Source organism: Epinephelus fuscoguttatus, linkage group LG1 (genome assembly GCF_011397635.1).
Source record: "Epinephelus fuscoguttatus linkage group LG1, E.fuscoguttatus.final_Chr_v1".
Lineage (NCBI taxonomy): Eukaryota > Metazoa > Chordata > Actinopteri > Perciformes > Serranidae > Epinephelus > Epinephelus fuscoguttatus.
Genome location: NC_064752.1, coordinates 21,595,904 through 21,611,409, shown reverse-complemented (window position 1 = coordinate 21,611,409; position 15,506 = coordinate 21,595,904). Strand labels below are relative to the sequence as shown.

General features: G+C 42.3%; 1 protein-coding gene across 1 annotated transcript in view; it reads left to right on the top strand.

The window, feature by feature from the left end:
• Positions 1-15,506, top strand: part of iffo2b (intermediate filament family orphan 2b) — a 46,054-nt gene that overhangs the window by 21,269 nt on the left and 9,279 nt on the right. Inside the window, exon 2 of the mRNA XM_049583124.1 lies at positions 11,795-11,855. Coding sequence (XP_049439081.1) covers positions 11,795-11,855 — 61 coding nt within the window. The remainder of the gene's footprint in view (positions 1-11,794; positions 11,856-15,506) is intronic.

Below are 15,506 nucleotides of genomic sequence, written 5' to 3'. Positions count from 1 at the left end.
ACATCTTCCTTCGTTTGTGCCCTTCGTTTACACGCAAACGGAGATTTCTTCTCTGAAAACGAGTCTTTCTAAAAACTCCGGCCAGAGTGGAGATTTTGGAAAACTCCGGTTGCGCGTTTGCATGTAAACTGAGATAAACGGAGATAAATGGAGTTATAGGCAGCCGACGTCACAGTATGCGCGGTAACTTGCGCCTGTGTCAAAAGTGCGACCTATGTTGCTATGGTGACAATGGATACATGGAAGGCTTGAGCTTCTCGTTACACTGCCACCTACAGGTTTGGCGTGCTCTTGTGTATATATACACGGGTAAGTGTAAACGAAGATCTTTTTGAAAATGGAGACGGTGAAATGTCCGTTTATGAAAATAGCCGGCAACGTGTAAACGGCCTCTCAGGGAAAAAAAAATCCAAATGACAAGAAGCAAAGGGAAACACACAGGTATATATACACAGAAAACTAATCATAAAAATGAGACACAGCTGGAGTAGGAAGATTTGGGCAAAAGGAGGGAAATGGAGATTGGCTAACAACAAGGGTGTGGTGAGGAACACTAGGGTGGAGCAAACGAAACTAACACAGAACAGGTGTGAAGGGAACTCTGGGAACAGGGAAGGAGTAACGAACCAGGTGTGATAGAAATCAGGTGGGAAAACACACAAAGACAGGAAGTAAAACCAGACACGACAAATGAGGAGATAATCTACAAAATAGAACAGGAAACAGATTAAAGATGAATGAATAACATGAATCAAGAAACACAAACAGAAAACTCAGAAAACAAAGCCCACAGGATAACTGAATATAGACAAACCCAGGATCATGACAGCTCCGATATAAAGAATAGAGAATTACAAGAAGTAAGAATAAGAGTATCCACATCAAAAGAATAAAACAAGAATAGAATAAGAGTAAACATAAGAAATATGTGCATTGTATGGTCAACAATCAACATTCAGGAGGTGAAAAATATTGCGGCAGTTAAGGCATTGCACCCAATAGATAATTCTGAATTATAAATGCAGTCGGTAAAAAAAGTCCACATGCTTGTCTACCAACTCAGACCGGCTGAGACTCTAAAGGAGGAGTTGTGCAGGTTGTTGGCAGCCGACAGGAATGGCTTCCTGTGGCCATGTTGTGCCAACATCACAGGAGGCAGAGAGAGAGAAAAAACCCTGAAATTTGCAGACTGTGAGCCAGGTCCTGACCAACCAGGTGTGGAGGCATTGCCTAAAATTTCAGGCATTTAAATCGGTGCATGATAAATTAAATAGAGCCATAATTTAGAAGTAAGACAGTTGGGAAACAAGGAATATTACTTGTATCACTAGATAAACCCATACTAACCTCTTGTAGGAGTATGTTCTGTCATTATATAAAAGAATGTATGTGTAATGTCAAATACGTCGCCAAAAATAAGAAACTCACCGCCTGGAAAAAAAGATTTAGAGCGATCAATCACACAATGACAAATACTGTCCTCGGTATTAGCTATTAGCACAATTTACTGGCTCCCTAAAGGCCGGTGATGATGGTGGCTTGGGAAAAGGTCTGCGGTCACTTAGCAACACCGACATCCCTCCTGCTTGGCCTGGTGGTGTCTGTGTCTTGTCGGGGTCAGCATGGCTATATTTAAGTCTGCCTGTGGAACGTAAAGCAGAAGAACCATCCATCAGTGAGTGATGATCGCGCCGGACATCTCTGCGCACAGTTTACATGATTGAGCGAGCCAGGAATTAATCTGCGTGCACTTCCGAAGGCTCGGTTTCCATGGACACGAGATGGCTTGAGAAGATGGGGTGATGGAGGACAGTCTGTGTGTGTGTGTGTGTGTGGTTGTGTTATGGATATGAATTGAGGTCAGGGAGGGAGGTGGAACAGAGAAATGAAATGAGCTTTGACCTTGGTGCATCGTCTCGTCAGCAGAGACCCTCGAGCAGCCTGACGTCGGGCTCCTGAGCTGCTGTTCCTTTTACCTCAATCTATTTCACATCGCTGCATCATTAGCACGCCACATGTGTGTCCCTGTGGAGTCTGGGGAGGCTTTACATTACAGAGCATCTTGGCATTCAATCAATGACCTACTACAGTCATACCTCCCCCTTTTTTTCCTCTCAGGGAAGCTTTACATTGCTCACTATTTCACATCTCTGTGCCACAGATGCTTCTTCCCATCACGCCCCTCCTATCCACCCAACATTATTGGAAGAATCTGCTCTGAAAATAAATTATGGCCCCGGCTTGTGCGCTTTATTGCACACAGAGGGTGGGGAATGCTGGTGTCATGGTGAAGACGTTATATAGGCACCTATAGGGATCCATGGGAGGAATCACAAGCACTCTGGACTCTCAGATGTAATTTGTCAAAGCTGTCAGTGGCCACATCTCATACGAGCGGCTGAGCTGAATGGGTGCTTGTTCTGCATGTAGCCAGATGTATTGATCCTGCAATCTGTTATCATATAACACTTCCTGTTTTACTATTGCCTGCCCTCATGAGAATGAATTGTAATGGTCCCATTAAAATCTCTTTATAGTGTTTGGACCTGGATTCTATTTTGCAGAGCCGTGCTATAGAAAAAGTTCATGATCATTTGTGTTATAGGCTCTACTGACAAAGTATTATTGTTATTAAACACATCAGCTGCAGATAGGCTGCTAATCAAGGTAAGAAATACTAGTTATTGTGATTTGATAATATTCTTGCAAAGTAATATTGTACTGCTAACACAGGCTATATACACCAATCAGCCAAAGCATTAAAACCACTGGCTGGTGAAATGAAAAACATTGATCATCTGCTGTGACACCTTTGGTCCTGGTATTCATGTGGATGCTACTTGACACGCTTCACCCACCCAGACACCGTGGCAAACCAAGTCCCAACCCCCCATGACAACGGCACTGTTCAGGAATGGCATGAGGTATGTGTCTAAGAGCTCAGGGAGTTGATCTGGCATCCAAGCTCCCCAGATCTCGATCTGATCGAGTATTTCTAAGACATGCTGGTACCCCAGGTACCTCCACCCCACAGTGGGGCCGCTGACCTGCATGAATGCAGGACCTCTGGGTGGTGTGCTGTGGTCTCTGGCATCAGGGTGTTGGCGGCGGGCCCTTTGAGTCCTGTGGGTTTTGAGGTGGGGTACCAGCATGTCACAGAGATGCTCAATCAGATTGGAGTCCTGGGAATTTGGAGGCCAGGTTGATGCCTTGAGCTCTTTGTCATGGTCCTCAGGTCATCCCTGAGCAGTTTATAGTGCGGCATGGTGCATTAGGGGGTGTACTTGGTCTGAAACAGTATTTGGGTGGATGAAGTGTCTCAGTTGGTATCTCCATGAATCCCAGTACCAAAGGTTTCACAGCAGAACATTGCACTGTAACGAAATGATCAATGTTATTCACTTCACCTGTCAGTGATTTTAATGTTTTGGCTGATCGGTGTATAACTGATACTGTAACAGTTAACTTCTAGTATCTCAAGTAACCCATTAATGTTCTGGTTTTTGCCAAACATTCCCATATTCACCCTGGGTCTTTAATAAAATTATACAACACAGATTAATCTATAAATTACAATAACATTACTTGCAAACCCTGAAGAAGGTTCTATCAATGAAACCCCAAAATCTAAATGTTACCATAGTACTACTTCAAATATTTATTTGAGTACATATGTATGTATTTATGATGTTTTTTTTTTTTTTTTTAGGAATATGGATAGGCATAACAACAGTTTAGTATATACAGGCAGTTGCCAGTTTATTAGGTACACGTTGCGAAAACCAATGCAGTTTTATGCCTTGTTTCCACTTACGTATGGGTACAGAGACAAGGCAACCGGAAGTCAATTTATTCCTATGGGAATCTCTTTGATAACCAATGTGCCTGCAAAACGAAAGTAATGTTATTCTGCTAAAATATGGTTATACATTATATACAGTCAGATTTTCATTATGACTTGTTCGGCAGTTTATACATCTTTTTAATTAAATATTTTACAAAGCATACCACATATCTGGTCCTGTTGTTGTCCCAGAGATGTTCCAAGCACATATTCCACACTACTGGATGGTGAAAAATTGACAAAATTGGCTCATCCTTGGCTACAGGTAATTACTATGAGGTTTCTATTCATCCGTAAAAACTGCACTTCCTTGCCTTGGACACTAGAGGCATCATCCGTATATCTACAGATCTACGTACACCAGTCACATATGTAAGTGGAAACGAGGCATAAGAGAAGTGTTAATTCAACTGTTTAATTATTTTGGAGGATGTAGTTTGTGGAGCTGTTGAACTGTGTTGCATTAAACGTACAGGCATTGTTATCTCTGTTACGTCTCTTATTTAGCCTTCCCTAGGGGATCTTGAAGTTTTTATACGTGATACGATTGAGGAAATTCAGTTGCTACTTGGCAACTAAAATTGCCAACTTTAGCTCACAGCACTAGCGTTGATGACAGAACATAAAACGTTAAACATGAACGACACCTCTTCCCAACCGTAGTAAAGTAGACAATGAGGTACAACCTAATTTTCATCAAAATGAGCCATCCCTTTGAGCTTAACAAATAACATTGCTCTCTATGTAAACCCTGATGTGAGACGAGCACATGTAAACTGTCTAAAAATGGCAAAACCAAAAAGAGATGGGTTATACAACAGCACTATACGCATAATTTATGGTAAAAAGTCAATAACCTCTCTCTCATACAGTGTAGTGTCACTTTAATCACCTCACACACATATAATTATTTTTACGTCTAATATTTGTTGTGTGTAAAAGAAGTGTTTGCTTGAGCCAGGTGAGGCCGCGGTACATAGGCACATGTGTGCACGTGATAAGGATGGTACAGCTCTGCCTCATTTTGAGCCAGGAGAAGCCCTGTAAATCCTCTGAGGAAAAGCAGAACCTTGAGGATCAAAGTTGAATAAGATGAATTAATTAGAAGGGGTGTGATAAAGCCTCAGGTGTGTTTATGAGTTAACCTGCTCTGAGGCATAGGCTGGCTTGTAATTTGCCGTCTAGTTACTGAGAATTTCCACCCAGTAAGTAACACTTTCCAGTACATCGTATGGTTTGAACAGGGTGTCGTCTGACTCACACTTTTATTTGCAATGAGCAACAGAGAGTTTGTGGAATGATACACGACCACACCTCAAAGTTTTCCCTGCGCTCCTTTTGGTATTTACCGCGTGTTGCATAACATTTCTCTGGAATCTCCAGATAAACGTTTCATCATTAAAATAATATTGTTATGACAGTCACCTCCAAGATATAATTTTTTATCGGTTTGATTGTGGCAGACATAAATCAACCTTAATTAAATCATTAAGGAGTGCCAAAAAATGTTACCAAGAGCAGTGTCATCCAACAGATTTGGATGTGTGCATGTTGTGTCCTCCGGCACACTGATGGGAAAACACTGAGGCAGCTCGCGTGCAAACTCCCAGACATACCACACAAGGCAGGGAGTGTTAGTTGGCAGGCGCTGCAGGAATGCTATTGTTCAACAGTCAGAAATTGTATGAGAAAATGTCTGTTTGATGTGAGACACTTCATTTTTCCCTCAGTGTTGCACTGCAGCATCCTCGTAAATCACATTTTTTTAATGAATCACAGAAAATGTAGTGTCTTTTTTTCTTTCCATTGAGATCTGTTGTTTTCTCCATTAATGTAATTTGAATAATTCTACTTAAAGGTCCAGTGTGTAGGATTTAGTGGGATATGTCGGCATGAATGGAGTATAATAAGTATGTCTTCTTAAGTTTATAATCACCTGGAAACACGTTGTGTTTTCATTACCTTAGAACAAGCCTTTTATATTTACATAGGGGTTGGATCCGTGAATCTGTCATGTTGCCGCATCATGTTTTTACAGTAGCCCAGAACGGACAAACCAAACACTGGTATTAGTTCGGGCCTTTCATGTTTTTGCGTTGTAGTTAGCAGCCACTCAGTGACAAAGAGTGTCGGGAAAAGCACAGATTTTTTAATGTAAAACTTCTTTATTTAGCGTTTTTACCGGTTTAAATCACCAGGGTCTCATTTATAAACATTGCGTACACACAAAACAAGGCCTGAAAGAGGCGTTCGCCACTTCCCACGCAAAAGTTGTAATCTATAAAAACAGACTTGATGGGAGAAACTTTGACCCATGTTTACGGACATTTTGGAGATAGGAAATTGGCAACACAGATTGTGAGGTGGAAGCCTGATTGTAGAAATTGCCGAATACTTCTGGCTTTTGTCCGTACGTGTATTTTAGTATGGATGAATGAAGCCCCAGGTCTGTTTGTACTGGAGAGGAGGAGACCTCTGCGGATAATTCAGCTCAAGGTAAAAACCTCCTGAATGTCTTGTTTAGAAATAAGGTCAGCACACATTAGCAGGTGCTGTGTAAACGGCCCGTCTCCAACATGCTAAACAGCACGGAGAAACACTGATTTGTAACATGAATCTGCTTTAATCAGCGTTTTTACCAGATTTAATCACCAGTCTGTTTGTTTTGGAGGGAGAGACCTCTGCAGATAATTAGGCTCCTGATAAAAAAATTCCTGAACAATAAACACTGAAGGAATTCTAAGCAGGAGAAGCTGCAGCTGGTTGCAACCAAATCCCCTTAATTCCCACACTGTCCCTTTAAGTGCTGCTGTAGCTTATCATGCAGCAGTGTTTTAAGAAAGCAATCGCCCTATGTTTATATTTAGGATTGGAGGAAACATTACTGAAATAACCACGCAACATGTAATTTTCTGCTCCTAGGAGACTCCCAAGCAAAGCAGCATTTTCTCACAATAAGGATTGTTCCAGTGTTTATGGTTCAGGAGATTTTTAAAAACTGCAAAACACACTAAATGAAGCAGTTGTACTTTACAAATCAGTGTTTCCCTGACGCTGTTCGGCACGGCAGGGGCTGGAGCCAAGCTGCCGCTAACATTAGCTCAGCTTGTTTCTCTGATAATTTAAGATCCAGATGTCTGGTTAGAATATATAGTTAGAAAAGCAGTATGTAGGATTTAGTGGCATCTAGCAGTGAGGATTGCAGATTGCAACCAGCTCAATCCCACGTGTCAAGCATGAACTCCCAGTTAGTTAGTTCCTGCAGTGTTAATTGTCAGTGTTTTTTACTGGGAGTCCAGTATCCGTTGAGGTCTCTTCCTCTCCAAAACAAACAAAACGGGTGATTTAAACTGCCATAAAGACACTGAATAAAGCAGTTTCACGTCATAAATTCAGCGTTTTTCTGATGCTGCATGTCGCGGAGGGGTTGCTAACTACGGTGGCTAACTCGCAATAACGTGAATGGTACTCTCTAGAGACACTTTTGGGTTTATCCGTTCTGGTGCTGTAGAAACATGGCAGTGGAACATGGCAGAGTCCGTGGACGAGGATCCGTTTGTATGGGATCATTTACATAAATATAAATGGCTCATTCTAAGGTAACGAAAACAGGACAGTACTTATTTTCAGGTGATTATATACTAAAGAGAACATACTTATTATAATAAGTCCCATTTTTGACATTATATCCCCCTAAATCCGACACACTGGACCTTTAAAAACGACAAAATCTTAAAAGTCTATTGTAAAAATGTGTCTTAAAATGACGTCATTGACAGGTAACGGTAACGAATTGACACGGACCGTGTCCTTGATTAAAATTAGAGATATCTCTGGGATTGAATATTATTAGAAACTTTTGGGAAAATGTCAATACACAACTCACCAAAACATATAACATTGGTCTAGTTGTTTTAGACATTTTAATGCATTTTAATTTGAAGGTCTTTTCTTTTCTCAATGAAAATTAAATAGTAGCTTTATGTAGCTCTTAAAACCCTCCATGATTAAATTTTGGCTTTGCTCACTATCCATTTTAGTTTATTGTTGCCTCCCCAAGATGGAAAAGAAACCACAGTTTATCACAGCAATTTCAGTTGGCCTGGCAGGCCGAGCTAACACATCTGTAACACCGCACGGTTCGTTTTTGATTTATTAGAGCAAGAATGCAGAGGATGTGTGTGGAGGTAAACAGATGTCTGTGAGTTGACACAGGCTCCAACCCTCCTGCTGTCTTTGTCCTTGTAAGGAGACTCCGGGTGTGTTCGTTTGACTGAGTCACGCCAAAAGGTACAGGAAAACCAGAACCACAGCCACAGCAGACAGGCCAGATAGATAGAATAGTTTTGCGATGCGGTCGTGTCATCTTTGTTTGGATAAGCCATTTTTATCTGGATGCTTGAGAACAGTCATGGTTTTCCATTAGACTTTTATGGATTGCTGAGTTGTAGCAGCTCCAAATAATGTGGAAGCAGTCACTGCTTAGCTCTGTCATTACCTTTGATAGATGACATAAATGGCCTTGACATAGAGTTGACACAAAGAGGCTTTCCCTCCGTCAGTAGGTCGATTTAATCATCCAGTTATCACCGGTGGTACTGAAGAAAGGGACGTGGTGGTTTCGTCAGGAAGTGACAACACGAGTGATGCCTGTGACACACTGGTTTGTGTCTGCAGAGGATGCAGTTGTGAACTCTGACGACCTCAGCCGACATCCTGCGGCAGACAGGCAGAGTGTTGTGGACACAGTAAAGCAGCTCTGCCAGCGTTTTTAGAACAAGGCTTCAATCACAGTGCGAGCTGGCACACCCTGCCGAGGAATACTTCTCCCTAATTAGACAGTGTACATTCAAGTGGGTTCTGAATGGAAACAAGGCTGCTTCTTGTTGAGAAAGTGAGCCTCTGGTGACGCATGTTTGTGATACCAAAGTGACTTCTGGCTGTGTTTGTGTGTTCCTCCATGGTAGAGGCCTCAGCAATGTCCCAGAATGCAGCAGTGCTCATCAGATGTCAGCTTTCTCCCTTACAGTAAACATATAGATGGTCAGGCATGTGTTGCTTACACCAGTACACACAAATCTTCCCAGTCTCTCACACACACGCAGAAACCCCGCTCTGGTTATATCCTCCACATTTCCCACAGTGGCTCATCCTCACATGGCTGTCTGTCGCTGTGTGGTGACTTCATATCTCTGAATGAGCTCCCTTTCCATTCTGAACCTCAAACTCTCTTTTGGGAAGCGTCCGTGACTCAGCATGACTGCTGTCTCATATCTCAGGGAACAGGATGAGTGTGTATTAGGAGCGTGCTGAACTGACTGATGCAGTGTGTTCTGTTTCCTCTGTGCTGTCCATACTGAGAGGCAATTTAAGAGCCTCCTAATTTTGTTTTTACATAGCTGCCATGGTGCAGCTGAGTGATATGGTCCGTCAGGAGAGGGGAAGAGAGCTGTGTTGCTTATAATAGCTTGTAGCTCAGAGGGGAGTCTGGCACTTTATTTTTAGCCGTGCTGGCGGCATGTTCGGTCAGTCGGTTGGTCGGTCAGCCCACCGCTTTGATACAGACTGAAATATCTCGACAACTATGGGATTGATTGCTGTGACATTTGGTTCGCACATTCATGCCCCACACAGGATGACATGTAATCACTTTTGTGATCCCTGACATTCCCATCAGCCTCAGCTGCACTGCTGCTACAGCATGCTAACACACTAAACGAAGGTGGTGAACATAGTGAACATTACACCTTCTTAACATCAGCATTTTAGTCAGCTTGGATGTGTCTGTGAAGATTCTTAGTCATCCAGGTCATGGTAATCTTAAGTGCTAAGCGGAGGTAAAGCACTTATGGGTAGGCTTGGATGGTATCACGGTGCTACAATATACCAGGGTATTTAATAACCCCAAAGGTATGATTTTAAATACTATCAAAAACACAGGTGCTCCTGTTTCTATTAAACTGATACAACCATGCTGTATTGAGGCGATGTAGTGCACAGCACAAACCACCAGAGGTCAGTCTCTACTGGTGTAACTGGCAGCTGAGTTAAGAAAGATAGTGATTGTGAGTGGTGGGGATAAGGTTACAGGACTATTAAAAAGCCAGCCAGCAACACCAGAGAGAGACACTATGGCTAAACAGCATGTTTTCACATCTAACTGGATGCATATGAGGTTGATTTTGAGAAATCTATGGGCTACAATGATTTTATGTTTTTATACAAATAACGTTAAATACTGCATACCCCTTTAAAATGTCAGAAAGGTACAAAGGTATGAAAAACTTAACACCGCCCAAGCCTACATTTTAGCATTGTCAATGTGACATTAACTTTGAACTCAAAGCATCTCGAAGTACAGCCTCTCAGAGCTGCTAGCATTGCTGTGGACTCTTCGCCGAAACCACACCAAGCAGCAGCACAGTTCATGTGTTTCAGGTGGGAAGAAATTCTCCGTGACATAGGTCAACATGCACCCAGGATCACAGGACTTTTTGGACGTTTACTGAGAGGCTGTAGTTGTGCTCTAGCTCAATGGTTCCCAACTGGTGGGTTCTGGTCCAAGAGTGGGTCTTGGGTCCATTTTCAGTGGACCGCAAGTGACTCACAAACGTGTCCAGTTTGTAAAAAAAAAAAAAAAAAAAACACTTTATTTTGAAGTACAGTGAATTTCCAGCACAGTGCTTTTACTTTTTAGTGCCATATCCTGCTGTAGAGTGAGTGACTAACAGACAGCTACATGACAGAGACAGCAAGCTAGCTTAATGACATGGCCAAGTATGATGCTAATTTAAATTGAACTGACCTTGAACAAATGACTAAGGAGAAATCTGGACACCCTGACTGAACCAGTTGGGAATCACTGCCCTAGCTACATTTTGTAGCTAAAAGTTAAACTAACCCCAAGTTTTAGTTTGGCCACATTTAGCTGCAGAATCAAACGTTGGCAGCTCAAAGCAGCCGCTGCAGCTTTCTACAGACAATGCATGGCAGCTCGACCTCAGGCTGCACTTTGCCACCACTTTGTATGTTTTCAGAGTTCATCTAGGGTGATCCTATCTGCAATATCAACACCTACAACACATTCTAAAGATCAACTTGCCCACTACCCCAGGACAATGAAGACAACAATCTTGAACACTTCACCTCAGTGTGCAGTCGTTTTGACTGAGTATTGTCCTCTGTATTTTTCTGTCTCGACATCACTACAAATGAGGGAAACCTCAATGATTTTCAGGCTTAACTCAAGGTTTGAATGAATGAATGGATCTTATATTGCTTGCAGTTTGACTAAACGAATAATAAGAGCTGCTTGGTTTAGTCTGACATATCTGCCCAACTGGCAGCTATGATGTGGTGAATATCTCAGTCTCGCTTATCTTCAGTAAATATTGAAATTACAAGGCTACTAATGGCTTTGCACAAAGGTTGGAGGTGTTGGTACATGTCAAGCTTTATCTGTGTTTGTTTTATGTCAATAGCATGACTAAATATTTTCATTTGCTTTGAAGTGTCATCATTGAGATCTCATAACTCACTCCTGAGACCTTATGAGAAATGAAGCAGTTAGCGTAAAGGAATTTGGGCTGCAGCAGAGGCACTCCACCCTTTTGGGTGTGTTACAGCTCACATGTCCCTCTACAGTCACTCAAAGGTTCAAAAACTATTCATGAGCAGTAGTTGTTGTGTTTTTGAGAAGGATAAAACTCCATTCTCTCTTTATTGTCTTTTATTGATGCAGCGGGGTTGTAAAGATGACCACACAAAAGAGGAAGTAGACAAAAGATTGGAAAAAGGGGGGAGATAGTGGGTGTGAGCCCTCACTGTCAAGGGCATTTTGTAATCGGAGTTGGGAGTATTATCCCCACAAAAGTACCATTAACCTGTCTAGTGGCCCCCAGGGGACAGGGCCCAACGGTAACTGACCCAACTCTGTGCTCTGTGTTGCAGATGGGAGGAGGAGCTGTCCAAGCGAGAGCAGCTGGAGTCCACGGTGGAAACAATGCAGCAGGTTGGAAAACATCGGCAATAAAATATATTCCACCAACATATGCATGCACAGCTATTTGAAGTCTTGCCAGTGGTTATTTACATGCAGACAAGGAGCACAAATACAGTCTGAGCAAAAAAAGCGTGTCTGCGCCTACATTTTGAAAACTGCTACTCCAGCATATGCATAAACATTTATATATAGCTCAATTTCTCACTGTGTTATATTCTATGTGAACTCAGTCAGCACAGCAGAAGGATGTGTGTCAGATTAGAATAAACATATTAAAAACCCATCAGGAGGGGCCTGTTGGCCCAGATGTAGATACAAACATCAAATATCACCAGCAGTCTTGCCATTATGTTTCTGTTCAGAGCGGGCAGGAAATAGATATAGAAGCAAAATCAATTTAAAGTGTCACACCTTGAGGCCATATCACAAAAACATACTGGTGAGAGTACCTCATCTGGTCGGCATCCTTTCCTCTATGCTTCTGCGCAAATCGATCAGTGACAGCATGCGTGTTTGTCTTGGATTCTGGATCAGCAAAACCCCAGATAGAGAGGTGGAGTGCCATCCCACGGGGGTTTTAACCTTTTAGAGCACATAGGCAGATGCCGCTGTGCGTGGAAGAGATGGAAATCTGTTCAGAGATAGTAAATTCAGTGCAAACAGCCTTTTATTGTGAAGGGCTCAGAGCCAAAGGGCTGTTACCATGTGCTGACTTAATACAGGAGCAAAATGTGACAATTTTTGAGCAACAGAAGAAAGTCAATAGGGTTAATCATCCGTTACATCTTTATAAATTTCAGCTCTAAACTGCTGAGCATGTGTTTACCAGCTAAATACTATAGCCATTTATCTGTGGGAAATTAGGGGTAATAGTTTGTTTGCAAGCTCCTAAGAAAAAATCATTTGAAAAAAAAAATTAAAAATTGAATTAAAAATTCCAAGTGTCAGAGGGCTTGTAGCTGAAGACAGAATTGAAAGTAGAGCCTTAAAGTGGTAGTTTGACACCTTGGTAAACACGGTTAAGTATTGTCTTGCTGAAGGTAGATCAGGAGATTGATTTCATTCTCATGTATGTACAATAAATAAAGAAGCTACAGCCTGTTAGCTTAGCTTAGCATAAAGACTGAAGACTGAAACTGGGGGGGGGCAGCTAGCCTGGCTCTGTCAGATGGAAACAATATCCACCGTCCAGCCCGTGTAAAAAAGGACAAGTTGTGGTATTTTAGGGCAGTGTTTTCAACAGTTAACCAATGAAAGTAGCTAGCAGTAGCTCCAAAGATTGCTACCAGATGACATCATATGCTTATTTGCATATGTATGACATTATCAGTCATTCAAGGAAGCATTTAAACTTGGCTGAATAAAATTAAACAGAAAAATCTTCAACAAAACATGAGAATGACATGCATGTTATGGTGCTCATACTATAGTGCACCATAGTCTTGTGTTTCCAGTCCAGAGAACCAAAGAGTCAATATAATCATGGAAACTCACTATGACTGAACTCCCACAGCAAGCAGCATATCCAAGCGTCTCCTCTTGACTCCTCCTGCATGTCCCTGCAGCTACTGCCTGGATTAAGGGTACAGTCACACATTGGCAAATGGAGGCAAGTGACCATCACCTGCCGAGGCAGTATTCATGCTGAATGTGGGTAATGTCAGCTGTGATAGGTAGTTTGTTTTTTCATGTACATTATCATACAATATCAGCTAGTTAAACATGGCAACAATCAATGTCTCCTCCACACATAGCCGACCTCCTAACTTTGCCAATCAAAGTTCACCAAAGTTGAACTCCATGCAGTCAAAAGGTTCAAATTTGCTTTGCCACCTGAAGCAAATATTTCATTCACCCCTTCACTAAAGGCTCAGAGACACCAAACTGACATCAGAGAACTAGCGGCAATGACAGCCCCTGCTGCGTTGCCTCACATGGCTGTGTTTCAGCAGAAAATTGCACATAAACACTCCAAACCAATGGCCAGCAAGCACATATGTTCTGCGCCTGTGTGAGAGGACATACCCCTCCATATCAGGAGATGACCGTCGTCTGTAATCACCATTCAAAATGGGAAACTGGAAGACTAGTATTGATGCTAGTTATGCGATCCAGTGTTGAAAGAGCAGAGCATATTTACTGCTCACCAGTGAACAATAACACAAACCATCAGGAAATGTTTCTGTTGAAGAGTTCAATGACTAAAAAAAACAATCTTACTTCATACAAGAAGGTTGTTTTGGACTCACTCTATCTTTACTTTAGCTTTTTGTTTACATTCCTCACTTTCACCTCTCTTGTTGTGTGCTGAGCTGAACTAACAGTCAGTGATTTCATTCACTGACTGTTGCCGACGCTGATTCAACTTGCTGAATCAGTGGGGAAAAGCCCACTAGCACTGATGAGGGCCAACAGTGCGGGACACACCGCACCAACAAGGGTGGCAGGCGCTCACCAATAGCCCAACTTTGACCGACGGCCAACATTGGCTTGGTGTGTCAGGGCCTCCACACTGAATGGAAGTGAACGTGAAGCAAATATTCACCAGTGTTTATTTTGCTCACTGTTATACCAGTGAATGCAAGTAAGCATCAACTGCCGATATTGGTGCTGACGGGGGCAGTACATGGCCTGATGTGACAGACATGCAAAACTAGCTTGCTAGCTAATGTTAGCTATCTTGCTAATAACTAAAGCAAAATATGATTTTGGTACACTTTCCATTTCCTCACATACCATGCCCATCTCCTAACTCACTGCCAGCCAGGCAGCAACTCCCATGAGTGGCAAATTGTATTTGTCATGGCCAGTACCATAACATATCAACTGGTTAAACAAGGTTACTTCCTATGTCTCCTACACACACACACACACACACACACACACAGGACGACTTTGTAGTTCAGCTCTACTTACTTGCTTTGCCACCGGAAGTGAATGTTTTATCCGCCTCTGTGCTCGCACTGAATATTGGTGAACAGGAGACAAATATTTGCCAATGTTAATTTCGCTTATGTGTGTCCCTGAAGGAGAGACCGTTGTTATTATGACGCACACCTATGGAAATGGTGGGAGAGACCCCGCGCGCATGGCGGAAGAGCTGTGAATCGTCTCTTTTTATAAATAAATTCACTGAGAAGGTCTGAAAAGTCTCTAAATCTGGCGAGAAAGTCACCATGTTGGCAACACTCGGCTGGTCTCTCTGCTGGTTGCCTAGCAACGCCCTCCCTGGTGATGATAAACCCCTGGAGAATCACTGCTCCTGTCTAACAAACAGCCTGGCACATAACTGCCTGTAAAACCACAACATGGCCACTTTCCGTTTCGGTTTTTGCACGGATCAAACAAACAAGATAAAACTCGTTTAGTGGGCTTTAGGCGTTGGTAGGTGGATTTTATTTCCAGAGCACAGCAGAGCCAAGCTAGCTGCTTCAAGTCTTTATGCTAAGCTAAGTTAAGCTAACCAGATGCTGGCTGTAGCTTCATGTTTACAGTAACGTTAAAGGATATAAAGTGGTTTCCAGCATCACTGCAAGAAAGAGGAAAAGCATATTTCCCAGAGTGTTAAACTATTCAATTTTAGCCTCTTGGACCTAATTCACATTAACCTTTGTACTCTTGTAAGTATTTGACATGGCCTCCCTGATAAGGTTACAGCTC